This window comes from Nomascus leucogenys, chromosome 16, assembly GCF_006542625.1.
Source record: "Nomascus leucogenys isolate Asia chromosome 16, Asia_NLE_v1, whole genome shotgun sequence".
Classification (NCBI taxonomy): domain Eukaryota; kingdom Metazoa; phylum Chordata; class Mammalia; order Primates; family Hylobatidae; genus Nomascus; species Nomascus leucogenys.
The window spans coordinates 42,689,887-42,715,513 of record NC_044396.1 but is presented as its reverse complement, the minus strand read 5'-3'; the positions used below and the strand labels follow the sequence as shown (position 1 = coordinate 42,715,513).

The 25,627-nt window shown below is 41.9% G+C and overlaps 1 protein-coding gene across 4 annotated transcripts in view; it reads right to left on the bottom strand.

The window, feature by feature from the left end:
• Nucleotides 1–25,627, bottom strand: part of RGS20 (regulator of G protein signaling 20) — a 77,302-nt gene continuing 51,675 nt past the window's right edge. For 3 of the 4 annotated variants that reach the window (XM_030794880.1, XM_030794879.1, XM_030794882.1), the window contains exons 2-5: nt 15,691–15,839; nt 7,061–7,144; nt 4,984–5,218; nt 7–1,031 (exon numbers count right to left, since the gene is read on the bottom strand). In XM_030794880.1, coding sequence (XP_030650740.1) covers nt 843–1,031; nt 4,984–5,218; nt 7,061–7,144; nt 15,691–15,839 — 657 coding nt within the window. In that variant the 3' untranslated portion in view covers nt 7–842. Of the gene's footprint in view, nt 1,032–4,983; nt 5,219–7,060; nt 7,145–15,690; nt 15,840–25,627 lie in introns of all 4 variants that reach the window. The other variant, XM_003255959.4, reaches the window with a different exon arrangement.

Here is a 25,627-nt window from a genome sequence, read left to right as displayed (position 1 = left end):
TTGAGATAAAATTCTTGTGCTTTATTTCTTTAAAGAATGAAAATGCCCATATTTCTTTCAGTAATAAAAATGGAAATATGCTTATTTGACAGTTTTGTTGTGAACATGACCAAGTTATGAATTTAAAAATTCATTCTTTAGGTTGGCAAATTCTGATAATAATATAACAGCAACTCTTTTCAACAAAAGAATTTTCTAAGCACTGCTTCTGTTACCAGACACTGGAGAATGATTCACTTCAGAGCACAGTGCTTTCCATTAACCATATAGAGATCCACACGCACACATATGTCTCCATACATACATACTGTAAGATCGAGTAGAATGCTATTTTTACATGTAGTGGTCACATCTTTTATGAACTGTGAATTTGGGTCTTGTAATGGCACTGGTAAGTGACGTATTCAAACCGAGTTTGATGGACGGAAGATGTCGTTGAGAAACACCTGAATGTCTTGTCTTTGAGGGGAGAGTAATCAGTTACCAAACTCATGCAAAATAAAAGTGGTTCTCTTTGCTCTGGTGGATGTACCTGCTCCGGGCAGCAGGGAGCCTTCTGTGTGTAGCCTTCGCCACTGACAACATGCTACTGTTATTGTAAATGCAAATACGCTATCTTTCTACAACAGCCATATCCCTTTATTTTTTTTTCAAAAGTATCACTAAAGGTGGCTGCAGTTTACATGGTGAATATATAGCAGTCTGTTGAAGGAATCATCTGTTATTAGAATAGCCTGAGTATTACTCCAGCAGAAGATGCTACAACCTCTAAATTCCCTGTGCTAGATGTAGCCCATGAGTTCTTTTATTATTTTATTAATAATAAATATATTTGAAAAATCCTATGCTTCAATGGATTTCTCCGATAAGGACTGAAGCAAGTCCTTATAGACAGCAGAGTTCATGAATCGAGGATATGAGTCTCTGTGCATCAGGGTGTAAATCTGAAGTTGAGCATCATCGAATATGTCTTGGGATGGCTCCACCATGTTTCTGTTGATCACTTCTCTCACCCGGGAGTCTAAGCTCACCTGTCGACAGAAACGAGTAGGAGCTGTATTAGAGACTTTAGTTGTATCTCTATCCCAAACTCCTAGAGCTTGTGGGGATTTTTGTTGTTGTTGTTTTTGGTTTTTTTTTGTTGTTTGTTTTGTTTTGAGACAGTCTTACTCTGTCACCCAGGCTGGAGTGCAGTGGTGCGATCTCAGCTCAGTGCAACCTCTGCCTCCTGGGTTCAAGCAATTCTCTTACCTCAGCCTCCCAAGTAGCTGGGATTACAGGCACCCACCACCACACCCGGCTAACTTTTAGTAGAGATGGGGTTTCTCTGTGTTGGTTGGTCTTGAACTCTTGACCTCAAGTGATCCGCCCGCCTCGGCCTCTCTAGGTGCTGGGATTACAGGCATGAGCCACTGTGCCCGGCCTTGTTGTTTTTTAAATATCCCAAACCAAACAAGATCATCCAAAAAATCCAAACCACCGAAAGAGAAACCAAAAGCATAATCAACGCAGTTCTCAAATGTCAGTGGCATCAGCAAGCTCCAGAGGGCTTGTGAGAGCGGTTCCTGGGCCCCACCCCAGATTCAGTAGGTGTAGGGGCCCCTGATTGCTTGTTATTTCCCACAAGTTCTAAGTGATGCTGGTGGGGCTCACACTGCTGTTTAGAAGAAAACAGGCAGCACAGACTGTCCCTTGCTCATTTCCTTGTAACATGGGGGCTGACGCCTGCAGGCCCAGGCTTCCCCTGCTGGCCCACAGTGGCAGGGCTCTGGGGATGAGTGCTGGCTTGCCCGGAGGGTTGGGCACAGGGGTGAAGTGGAAGTTGACTCAAAACCCTGGAAGGTTCCAACACAGGGCCTGAGGGCAGACGATGCCTGTGTTTAAATTCCAGCCCTGGCTGGGTACGGTGGCTCACGCCTGTAATGCCAGCTCTGTGGAGTTCGAAACCAGCCTGGCCAACATGGCGAAACCCTATCTCTACTAAAAATAAAAAATACTAGCTGGGCATGGTGGCAGGTGCCTGTAATCCCAGCTACTCGGGAGGCCGAGGCAGGAGAATTGCTTGAACCTGGGAGGCAGAGGTTGCAGTGAGCCGAGACCATGCCACTGCACTCCAGCCTGGGCAACAGAGCAAGACTCCATCTCAAAAACAAAACAAAACCCAACCCTGTCACTGCATAGCCGTGGGGACTCAGGCAAGGTAAACTGTGTCCTAGTGAGCTCCTGCCCTGAAGTGGGGATGATGATGATGGTAATGTCTTATGGTTTTGGTGATTTAATGACAATTAAAGTGCTTGGATTTCACTAGGCCCATAGGAGATGTTGATTGCTCTGATGTTTGGCTCTTCCTAGACAAGGTGATCTGCCTGCTTCTGCCTCCCATAGTGCCGGGATTACAGGCGTGAGCCACCGTGCCCGGCCTGTTTTTGGTTGTATAATACTTCAAAAGACTGATGAAAAACCTTGCCTTAAAAAAAATCATGACAAAATAAAAATATGTGGAAGCGTAAATTAAAGGACAAAAATTATCTTGTTCTTTATTAATTCAAAATGAAAATAACTTTTTGGACTCAGTATTCAAACATGTCAACTGAATATTGCCAATTTAACAACACGAACTTAAGAAAGCAAAACGTAATGATGCAAAATTAAATAAGCCAACGACCCCACCACCTGGTCTGCCTACACTAGGCATACGGGAGTCATTTGAGACGGTGGGGTTTGCCTCAAATCCAACTCTTCCTCTCTAGCGTCTTCAGCTGGCCTAGCTAGGCCCTCGTCACGTCCCTTTGGACTCCTGAATTAGTTTTCTAATGTCTTCTGCCCCTGGTCTTCTCCAAATCCACTCTGCAGCCCTATTGGTCTTTCAAAAATCAAAATTTGATGATATAAACAGGCTAAAATCCAAGGGCTTCCCAAGATAAAAATCCAGACACTTCGCCATGATGCCCAAACCTCTCCATGCTCTCCGACCACCCCTTCTCTAAGTCTCCTCCCGCTGCCTGCCCCCAGCCCTAATAGTTTGGTAAGCACCCTCCCCTTCCGGCACAATCTATGTACGCTTGCAGTGATCACACAACTTCATGCTCTTCCCTGGGCTCGCCTGGTCCTGTCTCCTGGGATGTCCCCATCCTGCTGTGTTTGTGGAAATTTCCTTTTCACTATCCTTGGTCCATCTGTAGCCTCCTTGAGTATTTTTCTCATTCTCGCCCACCCCTTTGTGGATGGCTCACCCCCAAGCCCCAGTGAGTGCTGAGCATGTGGCCAGGGGTCCTGGTCTGTCCGCCCACATCTCCAGGAGCTCCATGACAGGAGAGGCCCTGCTTCTTCAACCTGACATTCCTGTCGGCACATAGTAGGAAATAACCAATAGTTTTATAATTAGAGCTATAAGGCACCCAATTTGAGAACAATCTGACCTCCTAAATTTTATTTTATTATTATTATTTTTTTGAAATGGAGTTTTGCTGTTGTTGCCCAGGCTGGAGTGCAATGACGCAATCTCTACTCACTGCAACCTCCACCTCCCGGGTTGAAGCGATTCTCCTGCCTCAGCCTCCTGAGTAGCTGGGATTACAGGTGAATGCCGCCACACCCGGCTAATTTTTTGTATTTTTAGTAGAGATGGAGTTTCACCATGTTGGCCAGGCTGGTCTCGAACTCCTGACCTCAGGTGATCCACCTGCCTCGGCCTCCCAAAATGCTGGGATTACAGAAGTGGGCCACTGTGCCAGGGCTGACCTCCTACATTTTAGATTTGAAGAAACTGAAACACTGACAGGTGGAAACTTGCCCAATCTCATTCATCTGATAATTTCTTGAATGTGAAAAGGCCAGCCTAGGGAAAACCTTTTCAGCATCAGTATCACATCTGTGATGCTGCTGCTCTATAACATCAAGATACCTAAATACAAGATTTTTCTTAGAATAACAAGATAATTTTATTTAAAGGAACGTCTTAGGGTGTAATATTTGTGAACAGTGTTCAGTGTCAAATGGAGACTCCAGGGGATACTTTTTCCAGAGAAATGCACAAAATTTTTCACAGATTTCAGAGGACTCTTGGAGCCCCTCTGCAGGTCCACAGTCAAAGGGATCTGAAAACCGTGAATGTGGGTACAGCTGTTTGGTCATGTTCAGCTTGACCCAGAACATCAACTGCAAAATGTAGAAAACAGCTGCACCTGCATTCATGGTATTCAGATCCCTTTGACGGTGGACCTGCAGAGGGGCTCCAAATGTCCTCTGAAATCGGTGAAAATTTTTGTGCATTTTTCTGAAAAAAGTTAAAAGTAATGGTAAGGCCGGGCACGGTGGCTCACGCCCGTAATCCTAGCACTTTGAGAGGCTAAGGCAGGATCACGAGGTCAAGAGATCAAGACCTCCTGGCCAACACAGCGAAACCCTGTCTCTACTAAAAATACAAAAATTAGCCGGGCGTGGTGGTGCGTGCCTATAATCCCAGCTACTCTGGAGTCTGAGGCAGGAGAGTCGCTTGAACCTGGGAGGCAGAGTTTGCAGTGAGCCAAGATTGTACCATTGCACTCCAGCCTGGGCAACAGAGTGAGACTCCGTCTCCAAAAAAAAAAAAAAAAAAAAAAGGCGATTACTTTTGTTTAGATTTTTGAGATGGAGTTTCGCTGTTGTCACCCAGGCTGGAGTGCAATGGCACAATCTTGACTCACTGCAACCTCTGCCTCCTAGGTTCAAGCGATTCTCCTGCCTCAGCCTCCCAAGTAGCTGGGATTACAGGCACCCATGACCACACCTGGCTAATTTTTGTATTTTTAGTAGAGACGGTGTTTCACCATGTTGGTCAGTCTGGTCTCCAACTCCTCACCTCAGGAGATCCGCCTGCCTCAGCCTCCCAAAGTGCTGGTATTACAGGCGTGAGCCACTGTGCCCAGCCTATGGCAATTACTTTTGCACCAAGTTAAGAATTTTACCAACAGCCTTAGGAAAAGGCATTTCGTGGTCACATACCTCCTTAGGAGAAAGTATAGAAATGTAGTCTTCATAGATTATCCTTGCTTTCTCTTCAATAATGTTTTTATTAGCTTCCTTTTTCAGCTCCTCACAGGCCATCCAGAAGAGCATATTTTCTTCACTGAATTCTGTTCGGAGGAATTCACGGAATGCATTCCTTCCTGCTGGAGTGACCATTAGTTTGTCGAATGACTGAGCCCAGGCATTGACTTCTTCCAGAGTAGGAGCAGGGCTTCGTGGAGACCAAAAGAGAGGGGGCAAAAGGGAACTGCTTATATAGGTTGAACATCCAAAATTCAAAAATCTAAAATCCATATTGCTCCAAAATCTGAAATTTTTTGAGCATCGACATGACACTCAAAGGAAATTCTCATTGGAATATTTTGAATTTTTGGATTTGGGATGTTCAACTGGTAAGTATAGTGCAAATATTCTGAAATCTGAAAAAATCTGAAATCTGAAACATTTCTAGTTCCAAGCATTTTGGATAAGGGAAACTCAAACTGTATTTCAATCTCCTTGTTACATGGGTCTTCTTGGATACCTTCAGGTTCACTAATTATTTATTTAGTTGTATCTAATCTTCTATTTCAATCATCAATTTTTAAAAAATTTGAACAATAATATTTCATTTTTAAAACTTCTATTTTATTTCTTTTCAAATCTTCCAGGTCATTTTTAAAAGAAATGTGTTAACATGCTGGGCGCAGTGGCTCACGCTTGTAATCCTAGCACTTTGGGAGAAAGAGGTGGGCGGATCACCTGAGGTCAGGAGTTCGAGACCAGCCTGGCCAACATGGCGAAACCCCATCTCTGCTAAAAATACAAAAATTAGCTGGGCATGGTGGTGGGTGCCTGTAATCCCAGCTACTTGGGAGGCTGAGGCATGAGAATCGCTTGAACCCAGGAGGCGGAGGTTGCAGTGAGTCAAGATTGCACCACTGTACTCCAGCCTGGGCGACAGAGCTAGACTCCATCTCAAAAAAAAAAAAAAAGAAATGTGTTAACAGTGTTTACTCTCTTAGAGGTTAGATCACTTTCTTTACTTATATACCATTTAATTTTTGGCAAGCATCTATAGCTTTTTCTTTCTCCCTCTCCCTTGATTGATTGATTGATTGATTGATTGATTGATTGAGATGGAGTCTTGCTGTGTCTCCTAGGCTGGGGTGCAGTGGTGCAATCTTGGCTCACTGCAACCTCTGCCTCCGGTGTTCAAGCAATTCTCCCTGCCTCAGCCTTCCAAACAGCTGGGATTACAGGCGTGTGCCACCACACCCCACTAATTTTTGTATTTTAATAGAAAAGAGGTTTCACCATGTTGGCCAGGCTAGTCTCAAACTCCTGACCTCAGGTGATCCGCATGCTTTGACCTTCCAAAGTGCTGGGATTACAGGTGTGAGCCACCATGCCCAGCTACCGTATATTATATAATATACTTTTATTTTTAAAATATAACTTTCATGTTTGCTTGAGAAGGATATATATTTTCAAATGTTTAAATCCAAGTTTTTGTAAATGACCAATAAATATATATACTATATCTAGATATAGTATATATAAATAGGTATACTATATCTAGATATAGTATATATAAATAGGTATACTATATCTAGATATATATAAATAGGTATACTATCTTATATATATAAATATATATACTACATCTATATATAGTATATACTATATCTTATAGTATATATAAATATGTATACTATATCTTATATAAAATTATATAATATACTTTTATTTTTAAAAGTATTATAATATACTTTTATTTTTAAAAGTATATTATATAAAAATAAAATAACATAATATGTTTTGTTAGGAAGCATCTATTTGTACTTGCAATTAGCAAAGGGATTAGACTAATAATGGAACTGATTTCTCTCCCTGTCACACGATGAATTAAATGGAATTCTGCAGGGGAGGAATGTGAGGCCACATAATGATTGGATGTTACTAAATTGCAGTTAGAGAAAGTGTGTGTTCTGTTGAAACATACAAGGCAAAGAAAAGAAAGAGGTTAGTATTTCTGTTAGTTTAGTGACGTAAAAAAAACGTGTGATTTCACCTTTCTTCCCAGGTTGGAAGATCTGCTCTGAGTTCGTGGGAAGCTATTGTGGGCCTCTGATCTTCCTGGTTTCTAACAGTGAGACTGCAAAAAAAAAAAAGACATTCACATGTTGACAGCTCAGTCCTTGCCAAGAAAAGATTTTAAAGAGAACTTCAGATCCCCAAGTATTGATAGAATTTCTTCCTCTACTTGGAAAAAAAAAATGACCCCAGTTAGTTTTCCCAAGCAAACCAAAAGGGTGACAATAAGGTACTAGAAATATAAATTATTTATAACATTGTGGTTTCTACTATTGATAAAGAGTTAGAAATTATTGTGTTCAATTATACTTAGAATAATGATTTTTTAAATAAAAACATTCATTAGAAAATAGTAAAAAAGGGTTGGGCGTGGTGGCTCATGCCTGTAATCCCAGCACTTTGGGAGGCCAAGGCAGGAGGATCACTTGAGGCCAGGAGTTTAAGACCAGCCTGGGCATCATAGCGAGACCCTGTCTCTATTTAATACAAATGAAAATAGTAAATGAAAATAGTAAAAAAGTAAGACTGTCAGGAATGTTTTGGGGTTTCATTTCATTTTCTGAATCTTAAAAAGTATACATCCTCTAGGCTTTGTTTCCAGTCAAAATGGAGGCTTCATATATTTATAGTCACATATACAAAAGTAATAAACTAAGAAAGTGCATAATCAAAATCTATTATAGTTCTCTGAAGAGTTTGTTTTCTTATACACATTCTGTACATTTGTCTGTAAACTTATTCCAAGCATTTTTGTTGTTGTCATAAATGGAATTTGTACTTTTATCTCATCCTCTAACTGGTTATTGTTGTAATATGAATGCTATTTTTTTTTTTTTTTGAGACGAAGTCTTGCTCTGCTGCTCAGGCTGCAGTGCTGTGGTGCAACCTCAGCTCACTGCGACCAAGCAATTCTTGTGCCTCAGTCTCCTGAGTAGCTGGGACTACAGGCATGTGCCAACAAGCCCGGCTAATTTTTGTATTTGGTTTCACCATGTTGGTCAGGCTGCTTTCAAACTCCTAACCTCAAGTGATCCACCCACCTGGACCTCCCAAAGTGCTGGGATTACAGGCATGAGCCACCGCGCCCGGCCCCTTTCTTAATCACTTTATTGAGCTATCATTCATATGCCGTCAAGTTTATCTGTTTAAAGTGTACAATTCAGTGGTTTTTAATATACTCACAAAGTTGTGCAACCATCCCTACCATCTAATTCCAGAACATTGTCATCACCCCCAAAAGAAACCCCACCAGTAAGCAGTCATTGCTTATTACCTGTATCTCCCCACTCTACCCGCCCTAGGCAAGCACGAATCCACTTCCTGTCTCTATAGATTTGCCCGTTCTGGAGCATACCATATGTGATCTTTGCTGGCTGTCTCCTTTCACTTGGCATAATGTTTTTGCACTTAACCCATGCCGTAGCATGTATCGGCGCTTCATTTCTTTTTCCAGTTGAATAATATCTCATTGTTTGGATAGACACATCACATCTCGTTTGCCCATTCATCAGCAGATAGACATTCGGGTTGTTTCCACATTTTGGCTGCATGAATCATGCTGCTATGCACATTCCTGTGCAAGTACGTGCGAACATATATTTGTGTTTCTCTCAAGTAGAAACCTCGGAGTAGAACTGCTGAGTCATATGGTAACTTGAGTTTTAAAATTTTGAGGAACTCCCAAACCGTTTTACAAAGCAATTGCACCATTTCACATGGTAATATTTGAGGGATCCAATTTCTCCATGTCCTTGCCAACAGTTACTGTTGTCTTTTTTATTCTAGCTTCATAAGTGGGTGAGAAGTGGTATTTCATTGTGATTTTGATTTGCATCTTGCTAATGACTACTGATATGGAACATCTTTTCATGCATTTACTAGCTATTTGTACATCTTCTTTGGAGAGATGTGTATTCAGATCTTTTGACTATTTCTAAATTGATTTATTTGCATTTTATTATTGAAATGGAAGTGTTCTTTATTTTAAGATCTGAGGCCTAAAGAGTATTATTTTAATTATAATTTTATATCCTTCTTATTTCTGAATTCTTCTGTATTTGTATCAGTTATAGCTATAATTCTCTTGGGGTTTCATCTGCAAATAGGAAGAATTTTACCTCTTTATTTCCAATTCTCAGGCCTCTACTTTTCTTGTCTAATTAGCTAACACCTAAAATACTTTTTTTTTTTTTTTTTTGAGATGGGGTCTCGCTCTGTTGCCCAGGCTGGAGTGCAGTGGCATGATCTCAGCTCACTACAACCTCCGCCTCCCGGGTTCAAGCAATTCTCTTCCCTCGACCTCCTGAGTAGCTGGGATTACAGGTGCGCACCACCACGCCTGGCTAATTTTTGTATTTTTAGTAGAGACGGGGTTTTACCATGTTGGTCAGGCTGGTCTCGAATTCTTGATCTTGTGATCTGCCCGCCTTGGCCTCCCAAAGTGTTGGGATTACAGGCATGAGCCATCGCGCCCGGCCAAATACATTGTTAAATGGTAGTAGAGATTGTGGACATTTTGCCTTATTCATGATTTTTGCAGGAATGCTTTCAGCATCCCATCAACTTAAAAATGGATTTTATCACTGACAATTTGGGTTTTCTTTATCTTGTTGCTGCTGTATTTTCTATATTCTTTATATCTTTTCTTAACATTCTTTATTTTATAAAAGTTTTTCAGCCTGTTTTTAGCACATCAGTTTTATAAATTTTCTGTGTGTGTGTGTGTGTGTGTGTGTGTGTGTGTGTGTGTAGCTCTATTTTTCTTTAAAGGCAAAATCGTTAGAAATGCAGGAACCCTTTTGACTTCTTTCTTTCATGATGTCAGGGCTAAATAGTTTCAGTAAATAATGGCTTCTTTTAAAAAAAATCCAGCCAAAAAAAAACTGGAGAGGCATCTGAGTGGTACGCTCTCTGCATGACTTCCGAGGCTTCTTTTGTAAGCAGAACACATTACTGCTCAGTGGGTATGAAAAAGCAGAGGAAAAAAAGAGATGAATTTGACAGGAGATTCTTCAGAGAACCAGAAGCTGTACTGCAAACTAAATAATGCAAACTTATTTAAGCTTTGATATACTTTTTCCCTCATTTCAAGTAAGAATGTTTTAAAGTGACAATGTGTTTTTGAAAAAGAGAAGAATTTTTTTTGTGAAGTTTTCTTTACCTTGGTCCACTGTTATTGTTACAGCACAGAACTAGAAAATGTCTATAGTAGCCAAAATAGTTGCTCGCTGTGTTTTAGGAAGTTTCAGTAAAAGAAGACCCATGGCCAGATATATTTTGGTAAAATTTTGAGTGATGAAGAGAAAACTTACTAGAAAGGAAAAAAACTTTATATTCAAGAGAACAAGAATCAGCATGCCTTCCCTTATAACACTAAATACCAGAAGGCCTTACAGCAAAATGTTGAGAAAGATTCACAAGTACTTAGAAAACAAATTGCCATTTACCTTTCTTGAAAATTGACTTGACTATGTATATTAATATGGTTAAATCTCAAAAGTGTGTTGAAAAAACAAGGAAATTCACTATTAAAACTGTTGAAGTTTGCTGTGTACTTTTCCCCATCTCATTTCTTCTTCTCTTTACCCTAGAGAGAGCCACCATTTTTAACTTACTGTTTACCATTCCAATTCATAATTATGCTACTATATTATATTCATAAACATATATTTTTAAACATAGTATAAATGTAATTATGTAACATGTATTGCTTTATAATTTGTTTTTTTTTCCCTCCAGCATACGAATTTATTTGTTTCTGAGACAAGGTCTCACTCTGTTGCCCAGGCTGGAGTGCAGTAGCATGATCATAGCTCACTGCAGCCTTGAACTCCTGGCTTCAAGTGATCCTTCCGCTTCAGCTTCTAGAGTAGCTGGGACGAGAGGCACATGCCACCATGCCTGGCTAACTTTTGTTTTTTTTTTTTTTTGGTGGAGGCATGGTGTCGCTCTGTTGCCTCAGCTGGTCTCGAACTCCTGGGCTCAAGCAATCTTTCTGCCTTGGCCTCCCAAAGTGCTGGGATTACAGGTGTGAGCTACCACGCCTATCTTATTTATTTGTTTACTTTTGTTTTTCTAGTATACGAATTTAAATGCTGTATGGTAGTGGATTGTATAACTATACAACAATATATTCATCCATTCTCCTGTCTATGCCCTTTAGAACCATTTTAAATTTTTCTCACTCAGATGAATGCTGTAGTGAATCCTCTCACACGTCTCCTTTTTTTGCAGGGGTGTGAGAAGTTTTTCCAGGGTATGGGTTTTTCTTTTCTTTTTTTTGTTTTTGTTTTTCAGACAGAGTCTCACTCTGTTACACACACTGGAGTGCAGTGGCACAATCATAATTCACTGCAGCCTCAACCTCCCTGGGCTCAAGCGATCCTCCCACCTCAGCCTCCTGAGTACCTGGGACTACAGGTGTGCGCCACCATGCCTGGCGAATTTTTGTGTTTTATTTTTTATTTATTTATTTTTGAGATGGAGTTTTGCTCTTGTTGCCCAGGCTGAAGTGCAATGGCGCAATCTCGGCTCACCGAAACCTCCGCCTCCCAGGTTCAAGCGATTCTGCTGCCTCAGCCTCCTGAGTAGCTGGGATTATGGGCATGTGCCACCATGCCTGGCTAATTTTATATGTTTAGTAGAGACGAGTTTTCTCCATGTTGATACGGCTGGTCTCGAACTCCCGACCTCAGGTGATCCGCCTGTCTCGGCCTCCCAAAGTGCTGAGATTACAGGTGTGAGCCACCGCGCCTGGCCAATTTTTGTGTTTTTTGTAAAGATGGTGTTTCACCATGTTGCCCAGGCTGATCTCGAGCTCCTGGGCTCAGGTAATCTGCCAGGGTATAGGTTTTAAAAGGGTGTATATTTAACTTTCATTTTTCTGATCCTTGTTGGTAGGAAATACAAGCAGATTATTTTCTGTTCCATTTCATTTGCTTATTCTTTTGGTTGTTATTTATTAATGTATTTTAATGTTCTTTATCCTGGATATGAATTATTTGTTAATTGCATTGTAACTATCTTACCTATGTTTTATCTTTTGATTTTATTTTTGGTATCTTTTGTTAAACATATTTTAAAAATAGCTTTATTAAGATATAATTTGGCCGGCCTGATGGCTCACACCTGTAATCCCAGCACTTTGGAAGGCCGAGGTGGGCAGATCACCTGGGGTCAGGAGTTCGAGACCAGTCTGGCCAACATGGTGAAACCCCGTTTCTACTAAAAATACAAAAATTAGCTGGGCATGGTGGTGCACGCCTATAATCCCAGCTACTTGGGAGGCTGAGGCAGGAGACTTGCTGGAACCCAGGAGGCTTAAGTTGCAGTGAGCCGAGATCGCACCACTGCACTCCAGCCTGGGTGATAGAGCGAGATTCCATCTCAAAAAAAAAAAAAAAAAAAGATATAAGTTGCACATTATACAAGTTGCCAAATTGAACCGTATAATTCCATGGCTTTTAGTATATTTACAGAGCGGTATAACTATTGCCATGATTTTAGAACATTTCATCATCCCCAGAAGGAACTCTGTACACATTAGCAGTAACTCTATCTTCCTTATTCCTAGGCAACTGCTAAGCTACTTTCTGTCTCTATGGATTTACCTATTCTGGACATTTCATGTAAGTGGAATAATAAAATATGTGGTCTTTTGTATCTAGCTTCTTTCACTTAGCACAGTGTTTTCGCAGTTCATGCTGTATTTTGGTGGTGTCAAGACTTCATTCCTTTTTTTTTTTCGATACAGACTTTTGCTCTTGTTGCCCAGGCTGGAGTGCAATGGTGTGATCTCAGCTCATTGCGGCCTCTGTCTCTTGGGTTCAAGTGATTCTCCTGCCTCAGCCTCCCAAGTAGCTGGGATTACAGGCATGCACTACCACGCCTGGCTAATTTTTTGTATTTTATTTTTTAGTACAGATGGGGTTTCACCATGTTGACCAGGCTGGTCCCGAACTCCTGACCTCAGGTGATCCGCCCACCTTGGCTTCCCAAAGTGATGGGATTACAGGCATGAGCCACTGCGCCAGGCCACTCATTCCTTTTTTTTTTTTTTTTTTTTTGAGATGGAGTCTCACTGTGTCGCCCAGGCTGGAGTACAGTGGCGTGATCTTGGCTCACTGCAACCTCCGCCCACTGGGTTCAAGTGATTCTCCTGCCTCAGCTTCCTGAGTAGCTGGGCTTACAGATGCCTGCCACTGTGCCTGGCTAATTTTTGTATTTTTAGTAGAGATGGGGTTTCACCGTGTTGGCCAGGATGGTCTTGATCTCTTGATCGGCCTGCTTCGTGATCCTCCTGCATCGGCCTCCCAAAGTGCTGGGATTACAGGCGTGAGCCACTGCACCCAGCTGATCTTTTTTTTAAGGTGGGAATTGATTTTTGTATATGGTGCTATGTAGGAATATAAATACATTTTTATATATTTGGATACCAAGCAGGATGACCAATTTTCCTGGTTTGCCTAGCGTTTTCAGGTTTTCTGGGCTGTGGGACCTTTCAGTGCTAAAACTGAGAAAGTCCTATCAGTGGGGATGAGTTGGTACCCAAATACCACGTATCCTGCTATTTACTGAATAGTTCATTTTCTCCTTTGCTAATGTCACTTTTATCACGTGTTGGTAAGGTTTTCTAGATTTATTGTCTTTCACTGATGTTAAAACTATAGGGTGTATTTTTGGACTAATTACGAATAACATTACTTTTGAAAGAAAATTTTCTTATAATAATTTTTTCTAAGAAAAAGTCTGAATTATTTGATTTGTATGTCTTTGACATGAGATTGTTTACAGCTTTGGTTTCACACTTTTTAACACAAAATTCATTGCCACATTTTATATCAATATTTGACCCCATTGTATCTATGATTGTTACTTGTTTCCTGAGTCTTTCCTCTGGGTTCCCTTTTTCTCCTCTGAAGTAGGCCCTTTCTTCGGTTCTTTTAGGTTTGCAGGCAGTAAACTTGGTTGGCCTTCATATGTCTTATCTTACCTATACTCTTGAATTATGGTTTGACTAAGTTTTCAGTTACTTTTCTCCAGCACTTTGAAGACATTGCCCTATTGTCTCTTCTACACACACCTAAGTGCTACAGAAGTGTTGGCTATGATGGTGATGACAGTGTCTTAGGTACAGATACTTATTTTATTTGTCCTACTTGTTACCTGTAGGAGGAGCCTGCTCTGGGACCTGCCCCGCCCTCTAGCCTTACACTATCTCGGGACAATATATTGTTCAGGTCAGCATGTCAGCCACCTCCCCCACCCTGCGTGAGGCAGCAGAGAAAGGAGGGAGGGGAACCTTTGAACGTCAGCTGGAGTCTCATCTGCATCTGGACATCCTGCACATCCCTAGGAGGATGGTCTCATTTCCGCACTGAGACCTACTGGCAGAGTGAGAATATAGGACCCTAAACGCAGTCTGGCCATCACTGGTGTCCTCCTCCTTTAGGGCAGGCCCTGGACACCCACGTGTTTCCTCTGCCCACCACCAGCGCCTCTCCTCTGGCTTCCTGCAGAGCTGTCCAGGTTCCTACCAGGGGCTAAAGTCTCACCTTGACACTGCCTAGCTCTTGTCAGCCCCATGGCCACGTTTCCTCTTGCTGTGAGAATGAAGAGACCATCGGTATGGGGATCCCCCTGGTGGATGTTCTATTGCCGTGTCCCTTCCACCAGATTGGAACTTCTTGGAAATGAATACTAGCCTGAGTTGGGCAGGAGCCACCAAACTTCCCCGGGCATTTCATTTTCAACCTCCAATCTCCTCCCCAGGGATCAGTTCTGTTAGTTCCATATCGCGGTTTGTGATCAGTCCATTATCAGTTTTTCTTCTTTTCCACCGGGCAGAGGTCTTGGTCTAACTTATTGCCAAGCTTACATAAATTTAGGATGATTTGGTTGCTGAAAGTGGTTCACAAACTTGGCTGGCACTAAGCACTTTTCATATCCGAGATTCCAAAGAGGTAACCTAAAGTTCCCATGATTTTTAGGTGTAAATTATCTCCTTTTCTCCAGACCTTTAACAGCTACTCAAAGGGTCACAGATGTTTTACATTCAAGTCGTTTCTTTCCTTTTTAAAGCAATGACTGTCTGTATGTCTTCCTCTACCCGGTAAGTTACCATATATTTTAATATTTGTCTCATTTAAAACACATATTTTGACATTTCTCTATAACAAAACAAAATTTATGAAATGGAAGCAGCAGAAGGTAAAATCCAGGCTCCCTCTACTTCATCACCCTAACCTTGAAGACCTATCTTAGATCCTAAGCCTTCATTACCACAGGAGTGCCCCGAGTCCCATTCTTTCTAACCATTTCTGCCCAAATGTTGATAGTCAATCGTGAACCGCCTGAGGTTGTTCTTTAGTTGTTTAACACACGTTGGCTTGATTTGAGGGATCTGAGCATAAACCCCTTGAGAGCTAGACAGATGCAGCCTGTTATTTCTGGGGTGTCCCTCCGTGTCAGGCATATAGTAGTTGCTTAAAAAACACTTATTGAATTAACCATAAGCTGCCACCACTATTCAGGGGTGCCGCTTCCCAGTCAGGAGCACATTACACTTCTCAGTCAGGAGTACATTAATTAAAAAGACCCAAACCTTACCACGAGCAGCTACAACAGCAGCACCAGCAGAAGCAGCATGCGTTGGACCCGCGACTCCCCGCTCCGGGCTGGCCTGGGGCGGCGCCTGGTGCGTCCTGGGCGGCGGGCATCTGCCGCTTCCGCATCTCCATCCGCTCTGATCCCATCGGCTGCAAGAGGGAGAGGAACAAAGGGGGCGGGAGGGGGTTCCACCGTTATGAAGGTGTAAGCCCAGGGAGTCAGCTGTTTGGATCATTGAAAAGATACAGTGCGACTATATTCAGGTCATTTTTGCTACTTCTTGTAAATTTTAGTGCTTAGAATCTTAGTATCAATTAATGTATCCAACATGTAATGCTTATCCTCTGCCAAGCATTGAGATACATTCCAGGGATAAACTAGCAGATGGAAGGCCCCTCCTTAGGCGCTCACAGTTAAGTAAAGGAGACAGAGACACACCTGCACTGAAGACTCTGCAGTCAGTGCTACGCAGGGCCGTTCCTAGCTCCAGGCATCCCTGTGGCTTGAACCAAAGGGACAGGGATGGTGGCAGCTTCATGACGCTGCCTGTGAGGCCAACGCGCAGATACGGGAGGAGGTCAAAATGGGAAGGGCGGCCCGGCTAATACAGCAGGCTGACGAGAGGTCAGAAGAGGAGGGGACCCCTGGAGGCCAGAGTGGCCGGAGTCACATCTTTCCTAGCTGGGTCACCTTGCAGAAGTAATCGAAACTGGGACGTGGAAGCATTCAGAACCCCGCCTGGTACAGAGTAATTGCTCAATTATTCCCAGGAAGCCAGGCAGGAGAGCCAGACTGTGGACTGCCCAGACCTGTCTTGCCGTACCAGGGACGGTCACCCTCACCTACTTCAGTGGAGACCAAGCCATATGACAGAAAAGATCTGTGCCCTTCAGCCTCTGCCTGTTGTTGGGGACTCCAAGAATGTGAAAGAAGAGAGATATAAAAGCAGCATGAGGAGCTAGAAATTTCTAAGCCCATTTTACGTTGGATACTATCACTTGATGGAGCTAATTGCAAGTTAATATCAAGGACACATTAAAGAACCATAAATAGGACTTTGGAATTAATTTCTGGATCTATTATTATATTTCAACATTAGATTTGTCCGTTCCTATTGATTATTACTTAATCCTATACTGCTGTACTTTGTTCTAATTATTTCATTTATTTTTATTTTTTAAATTATACTTTAAGTTCTGTGGCACATGTGCAAAACCTGCAGATTTGTTACATAGGTACGTAGGTATACACGTGCCATAGTGGTTTGCTGCACCTATCAACCCGTCATCTACATTAAGTATTTCTCCTAATGCTATCCCTCCCTTAGTCCCCCACCCCCTGACAGGCCCCAGTGTGTGATGTTCCTCTCCATGTGTCCATGTGTTCTCATTGTTCAACTCCCACTTATGAGCAAGAACATGCAGTGTTTGGTTTTCTGTTCTTGTGTTAGTTTGCTGAGAATGATGGTTTCCAGCTTCATCCGTGTCCCTGCAAAGGACATGAACTCATCCTGTTTTATGGCTGCATAGAATTCCATGGTGTACATGTGCCACATTTTCTTCATCCAGTCTATCATTGATGGGCATTTGTGTTGGTTCCAAGTCTTTGCTACTGTGAACAGTTCTGTAATAAACATGTGTGCATGTGTCTTTATAGTAGAATGATTTCTAATCCTTTGGGTATATACCCACTAATGGGATTGCTGGACCAAATGGTATTTCTGGTTCTAGATCCTTGAGGAATCATCACACTGTTTTCCACAATGGTTGAACTAATTTACACTCCCACTAACAGTATAAAAGCATTCCTATTTCTCCACATCCTCTCCGGCATCTGTTGTTACCTGACTTTTTAATCGTTGCCATTCTAACTGGCATGAGATGGTATCTCATTGTGGTTTTGATTTGCATTTCTCTAATGATCAGTGATGATAAGCTTTTTTTCATATGTTTGTTGGCTGCATAAATGTCTTCTTTTGAGAAGTGTCTATTCATATCCTTTGCCCACTTTTTGATGGGGTTGTTTTTTTTCTTGTAAATTTGTTTAATTTCCTTGTAGATTCTGGATATTAGCCCTTTGTCAGATGAGTAGATTGCAAAAATTTTCTCCCATTCTGTAGGTTGTCTGTTCACTCTGATGATAGTTTCTTTTGCTGTGCAGAAGTTCTTTATTTTAATTAGATCCCATTTGTCAATTTTTGCTTTTATTGCCATTGCTTTTGGTGTTTTAGTCATGAAGTCTTTGCTCATGCCTATGTCCTGAATGGTATTGCCTGGGTTTTCTTCTAGGGTTTTTATGGTTTTAAGTCTTATATCTAAGTCTTTAATCCATCTTGAGTTAATTTTTGTATAAGGTGTAAGGAAGGGGTCCAATTTCAGTTTTATTTTATTTTTATGTTTATTTATTTATTTATTTATTATTCTTATACTTTAAGTTCTACGGTACATGTGCACAACGTGCAGGTTTGTTACATATGTATACATGTGCCATGTTGGTATGCTTCACCCATTAACTCGTCATTTACATTAGGTATATCTCCTAATGCTATCCCTCCCCCCTCCCCCCACTCCATGACAGGCCCTGGTGTGTGATGTTCCCCACCCTGTGTCCAAGTGTTCTCATTGTTCAATTCCCACCTATGAGTGAGAACCCAATTTCAGTTTTCTGCATATGGCTAGTCAGTTTTCCCAACACCATTTATTAAATAGGGAATCCTTTCCCCATTGCTTGTTTTTGTCAGGTTTGTCAAAGATCAGATGGTTGTAGATGTGTGGCATTATTTCTGAGGCCTCTGTTCTGTTCCATTGGTCTATATATCTGTTTTGGTACCAGTACCATGCTGTTTTGGTTACTGTAGCATTGTAGTATAGGTAGCGTGATGCCTCCAGCTTTGTTCTTTTTGCTTGGGATTGTCTTAGCTAGACAAACTCTTTTTTGGTTCCATATGAAATTTAAAGTAGTTTTTTCCTGTGAAGAAAGTCAATGGTAGCTTGATGGGTACAGCATTGAATCTATAAATTACCTCGGGCAGTATGGCCATTTTCAGGATATTGATTCTTCCTATCCATGAGCATAGAATGTTTTTCCATTTGTTTGTGTCCTCTCTTATTTTCTTGAGCAGTGGTTTGTCGTTCTCCTTGAAGAGGTCCTTCACATCCCTTGTAAGTTGTATTTCCAGGTATTTTATTCTCTTTGAAGCAGTTGTGAATGGGAATTCACTCATGATTTGGCTCTCTTTTTGTCTGTTTTTGGTGTATAGGAATGCTTGTGATTTTTGCACATTGATTTTGTATCCTGAGACTTTGCTGAAGTTACTTATCACCTTAAGGAGATTTTGGGCTGAGATGATGAGGTTTTCTAAATATACGATCATGTCATCTGCAAACAGAGACAATTTGACTCTCTCTCTTCCTATTTGAATACCATTTATTTCTTTCTCTTGCCTGATTGCCCTGGCCAGAACTTCCAATACTGTGTTGAATAAGAGTGGTGAGAGACGGCATTCTTGTGCCAGTTTTCAAAGGGAATGCTTCCAGCTTTTGTCCATTCAATATGATATTGGTTGTGGGTTTGTCATAAATAGATCTTACTATTTTGAGATACGTTTCATCAATACCTAGTTTATTGAGAGTTTTTAGCATGAAGGGGTGTTGAATTTTATCGAAGGCCTTTTCTGCATCTATTGAGATAATCATGTGGTTTTTGTCATTGGTTTTGTTTATGTGATGGATTATATTTATTGATTTGCATATGTTGAACCAGCCTTGCATCCCAGGGATGAAGCCAACTTGATGGTGGTGGATAAGCTTTTTGATGTGCTGCTGGATTCAGTTTGCCAGTATTTTATTGAGGATGTTCGCATTGATGCTCATCAGGGATACTGGCCTGAAATTTTCTTTTTTTGTTGTGTCTCTGCCAGGTTTTGGTATCAGGATGATGCTGGACTCAAAATGAGTTAGGGAGGAGTCCCTCTTTTTCTATTGTTTCTATTGTTTGGAATGGTACCAGCTCCTCTTTGTACCTCTGGTAGAATTAGGCTGTGAATCTGTCTGGTCCTGGGCTTTTTTTTGGTTGGTAGGCTATTAATTACTGCCTCAATTTCAGAACTTGTTATTGTTCTATTCAGGGATTTGACTTCTTCCTGGTTTTGTCTTGGGAGGGTGTATGTGTCCAGGAATTTATCTATTTCTTCTAGATTTTCTAGTTTATTTGTGTAGAGGGGTTTATAATATTCTCTGATAGTAGTTTGTATTTCTGTGGGATCAGTGGTGATATCTGCTTTATAATTTTTTATTGTGTCTATTTGATTCTCCTCTCTTTTCTTCTTTATTAGTCTGGCTAGTGGTCTAGCTATTTTGTTGATCTTTTCAAAAACCAGCTCCTTGATTTGCTGATTTTTTGAAGGATTTTTTGGTGTCTCTAACTCCTTCAGTTCTGCTCTGATCTTAGTTGTCTGTTGTCTTCTGCTGGCTTTTGGATTTGTTTGCTCTCGCTTCTCTAGTTCTTTTAATTGTGATGTTGGGTGTCAGTTCTAGATTTTTCTTGCTTTCTCCTTTGGGCATTTAGTGCTATGAATTTCCCTCTAAACACTGCTTTAGCTGTGTCCTAGAGATACTGGTAGGTTGTGTCTTTGTTCTCATTGGTTTCAAAGAACTTATTTATTTTTGCCTTGATTTCATTATTTACTCAGTAGTCATTCAGGAGCAGGTTGTTCAGTCTCCATGCAGTTGCGCAGTTTTGAGTGAGTTTCTTATTCCTGAGTTCTAATTTGATTGCACTTGGCCTGAGAGACTGTTTGTTATGATTTCCATTCTTTTGCATTTGCTGAGGAGCGTTTTACTTTCAATTATGTGGTCAATTTTAGAATAAGTGTGATGTGGTGCTGAGAAGACTGTATATTCTGTTGGTATGGGGTTGAGAGTTCTGTAGATGTGTATTAGGTCTGCGTGGTCCAGAGCTGAGTTCAAGTCCTGAATATCCTTGTTAATTTTCTGTCTCGTTAATCTGTCTAATATTGACAGTGGGGTGTAAAAGTCTCCAACTATTATTGTGTGGGAGTCTACGTCTCTTTGTAGGTCTCCAAGAACTTGCTTTATGAATCTGGATGCTTCTGTATTGGGTGCATATATGTTTAGGACAGTTATCTCTTCTTGTTGCATTGATCCCTTTACCATTATATAATGATGCCCTTCTTTGTCTTCTTTGATCATTGTTGGTTTAAAGTCTGTTTTATCAGAGACTAGGATTGCAACCCTTGCTTCTTTTTGCTTTCCATTTGCTTGTAAATATTCCTCCATGCCTTTGAGCCTATGTGTGTCTCTGCACGTGAGATGGGTTTCCTGAATACAGCACACTGTTGGGTCTTGACCTTTAGCCAATTTGCCAGTCTGTGTCTTTTAATTGGGGAATTTAGCCTGTTTATGTTTAAGTTTAATATTGTTATGTGTGAATTTGATCCTGTCATGATGCTAGCTGGTTATTTTGCCCATTAGTTGATGCAGTTTCTTCATAATGTTGATGGTCTTTACAATTTGGTATGTTTTTATAGTGGCTGGTGCCAGTTTTTCCTTTCCGTGTGTAGTGCGTCCTTCAGGAGCTCTTGTAGGGCAGGCCTGGTGGTGACAAAATCTCTCAGTATTTGCTTGTCTGTAAAGGATTTCATTTCTCCTTTGCTTATGAAGCATAGTTTGGCTGGATATGAAATTCTGGGCTGAAAATTCTTTTCTTTAAGAATGTTGAATATTGGACCCCACTCTCCTCTGGCTTGTAGGGTTTCTGCAGAGAGATCTGCTGTTAGTCTGATGGGCTTCCCTTTGTGGGTAATCCGACCTTTCTCTCTGGCTGCCCTTAACATTTTTTCCTTCATTTCAACCTTGGTGAATCTGATGATTATGAGCCTTGGGTTGCTCTTTTCGAGGAGTATCTTTGTGGTGTTCTGTGTATTTCCTGAGTTTGAATGTTGGCCTGTCTTGCTAGGTTGGGGAAGTTCTCCCAGATAATATCCTGAAGAGTGTTTTCCAACTTGGTTCCATTCTCCCCGTCAGTTTCAGGTACACCAATCAAATGTAGATTTGGTCTTTCTCATAGTCCCATATTTCTTGGAGGCTTTGTTCATTCCTTTTCATTGGTTTTTCTCTAATCTTGTCTTCACACTTTATTTCATTAAATTGGTCTTTAATCTCTGATATCCTTTCTTCCGCTTGATCAATTTGGCTATTGATACTTGCGTATGCTTCATGAAGTTCTTGTGCTGTGTTTTTTCAGCTACATCAGGTCATTTTTGTTCTTCTCTAAAACGGTTATTCTAGATAACAATTCCTCTAACCTTTTTTCAAGGTTCTTAGCTTCCTTTCATTGGGTTAGAACATGCTCCTTTAGCTCAGAGGAGTTTATTACCCACCTTCTGAAGCCTCCTTCTGTCAATGCGTCAAACTAATTCTCTGTCCAGTTTTGTTCCCTTGCTGGCTAGGAGTTGTGATCTTTTGGAGTAGAAGAGACATTCTGGTTTTTGGAATTTTCAGCCTTTTTGCACTGGTTTTTCCTCATCTTCATGGATTTATTTACCTTTGGTTTTTGATGTTGGTGATCTTTGGATGGGGTTTCTGTGTGGACGTCCTTTTTGTTGATGTTAATGCTATTCCTTTTGTCTGTTACCTTTCCTTCTAACAGGCCCCTCTGCTGCAGGTCTGCTGGAGTTTACTGGAGGTCCATGCCAGACCCTGTTTGCCAGGGTATCACTAGCAAAGGCTGCAGAACAGCTGCCTGTTCCTTCCTCTGGAAGCTTCGTCCCAGAGGGGCACCCACCAGATGCCAGTTGGAGCTCTCCTGTATGAGATGTCTGTCAACCCCTGATGGGAGGTGTCTCCCAGTCCGGAGGCACAGGGGTCAGGGACCCACCTGAGGAGGCAGTCTGTCCCTTAGCAGAGCTCAAGCACTATGCTGGGAGATCCGCTGCTCTCTTCAGAGCCACCAGGCAGTGAGTCTGCTGAAGCTGCTCCCATAGTCGCCCCTTCCTCCAGGTGCTTTGTCCCAGGGAGATGGGAGTTTTATCTATAAGCCCCTGACTGGGGCTGCTGCCTTTCTTTCAGAGATGCCGTAACCAGAGAGGAGGAATCTAGAGATACAGTCTGGCTACAGCGACTTTGCTAAGCTGCAGTGTGCTCCACCTACTTCGAACTTCCTGGTGGCTTTGTTTACACTGTGAGGTGAAAACCGCCTACTCAAGCCTCAGTAATGGTGGATGCCCCTCCCCCTACCAAGCTCAAGCATCCCAGGTCAACTTCAGACTTCTGTGCTGGCAGTGAGGATTTCAAGCCATTGGATCTTAGCTTGCTGGGCTCCATGGGGGTGGGATCCACTGAGCTAGACCACTTGGCTCCCTGGCTTCAGCCCCCTTTTCAGGGGTGTGAACAGTTCTGTCTTGCTGGCGTTCCATGCAACACTGGTGTATGGAAAACACTCCTGCAGCTAGCTTGGTGTCTGCCCAAATGGCCACCCAGTTTTGTGTTAAGGGCAGGCAGAGAGAAAGGTCAGGTTACCCACAAAGGGAAGCCCATCAGACTAACAGCAGACCTCTCTGCAGAAACCCTACAAGCCAGAAGAGAGTGGGGTCCAATATTCAACATTCTAAAAGAAAAGAATTTTCAACCCAGAATTTTATATCCAGCCAAACTACGCTTCATAAGCAAAGGAGAAATGAAATCCTTTACAGACAAGCAAATACTGAGAGATTTTGTCACCATCAGGGCCCTGGTGGTATAGACGCCAGAGGAAATCTTCTGGTCTGTAGGTTGCAAAGACTGTGGGAAAAGAGTACTATCTGGGTCGGAGTGCTCTGTCCCTCATGGCACAGTTTCTCATGGCTTCCCTTGGCTAGGGGAGGGAGTTCCCTGACCCCTTGCACTTCCCGGGTGAGGCGACACCCCACGCTGCTTCTGCTCAACCTCCGTGGGCTGCACCCACTGTCTAACCAGTCCCAATGAGATGAGCTGGATACCTCAGTTGGAAATGCAGAAATCACCCACCTTCTGCATTGATCTACTGGGAGCTACAGACCAGAGCTGTTTCTATTCAGCCAGTTTGCCGGCCACACGTTTTTTTTTTTTTTTTTTTTTTTTTTTTTTTTTAACAGAGTTTTGCTCTTGTTGCCCAGGCTGGAGTGCAATGGTATGATCTTGGCTCACTGCAACCTCCACCTCTCAGGTTCAAACGATTTTCCTGCCTCAGCCTCCTGAGTAGCTGGGATTACAGGTGCCCACCACCACACCCAGCTAATTTTTGTATTTTTAGTAGAGATGGGGTTTCACCATGTTGGCCAGGCTGGTCTCGAACTCCTGACCTCGTGATCTGCCCACCTTGGCCTCTCAAAGTGCTGGGATTACAGGTGTGAGCCACTGCACCTGGCCTTATTTAGTCTCGCATGTAAGTTTCAGGACCACAAGAAAGACCCATCAAAGGGCTTTACTGTTTTTTCTTCTTTCATCCATTGTGAAAACAATGCCCCCAACATACCCAGAGACCACCCACAGTGCTCTGCTGGGGTTACTGAGCTGGTGTGGCTCACTTAGCCAAAAGGTGGAGGCAGAGGCACGCAGTCAGCCACAGTCATGCTTTATGGGTACCACAGGGAGACAACTTCGAAGGCAGAAACTCTGGGCTCAAGTGACTCCAGGGATCACCTCTTCACCTCACCTGTGGAGGAGACAGCCTAACCATGGTTTCACTTCATTCACTCAATTCAGGGCACTGAGGCCTCAGGACAAGCCAGCACAATCTCCAAACCAAGATGTTTTGAACAAAAGATGCTCCAGGTAACTATTATTTCCTACGAGACATTGATGCAACTTGCCTCATTAAAAAAACATATTCCTTGGGAGGCCAAGGCAGGCAGATCACTTGAGGTCAGGAGTTCAAGACCAGCCTGGCCAACATGGTGAAACCCTGTCTCTACCAAAACTACAAAAAAAATTAGCTGAGTGTGGTGGCACGCACTTGTAATCTCAGCTACTTGGGAGGCTGAGGCAGGAGAATCACTTGAATCCCGGAGGCAGAGGTTGCAGTGAGCCGAGATCGTGCCATTGCACTCCAGCCTCGACAACAGTGAGACTCTGTCAAAAAACAAAAAACAAAAAACCAAACCATATCCTAATTAATTTCCAGGAGTAGGAAGGACTGTGACATGGTGCTGTCCCAAGGTCTCAGGGGAGTCCTGTTCCAACATCTTGGCCACACTGGGTCTTCCCAATCAGTCCATGAAATATCTATTCACTTAAATCCTCTCTTACATGTGGGGTAAGGGTCTCTTCAAACAGGTCTTGCACATTTTTGATAGGTTTACTCCTGAATATTTTGTAGGATGATTTTTGCTGCTGTCATAAATGATATCTTCCCCCAGTACCCAACTGTGTTTTCTAAGTATTTTCTAAGATATTTTAGCACATAGGAAGGCTAAGAATACTATATTGAATTCTCTTACAGTTCCAGTAATTTTTCTGTTGATTCTTTAACTAGATGATCATACTGTCTCTACATGATCACACTAGTCTCTTTGCTTCCTGTACCTTTTTAAGGTATCTGTTCTTACCTTGGTCTTATTTCATTGGCCAGGAAGTTGAGTAAATATTGAAAAGTAGCAATAGTACTAGGCACCTTTGTCTTCCTCAAGACTTTCTTTAATGAGCAGACTGTTAGTGTTTTGCTGACATGTATGCTATGTGTTGGAGGTTTCTGGAAGATAACATTTCAAGTTAAGCAGGCTTTCTTTCACTATTTACATGGTATAAAATAAGTTGTGCTAACTTACTAACATTAAAAAAATTTTTAAATTTTAACTCTCTAGCCCTATGTCATAAGCCAACATATTTGATTTGTTTATACACACCTATCTGTTTGTAAATATCTGGAAGAATTTTAATGACTGAGTGAGCTAACTCTTAGA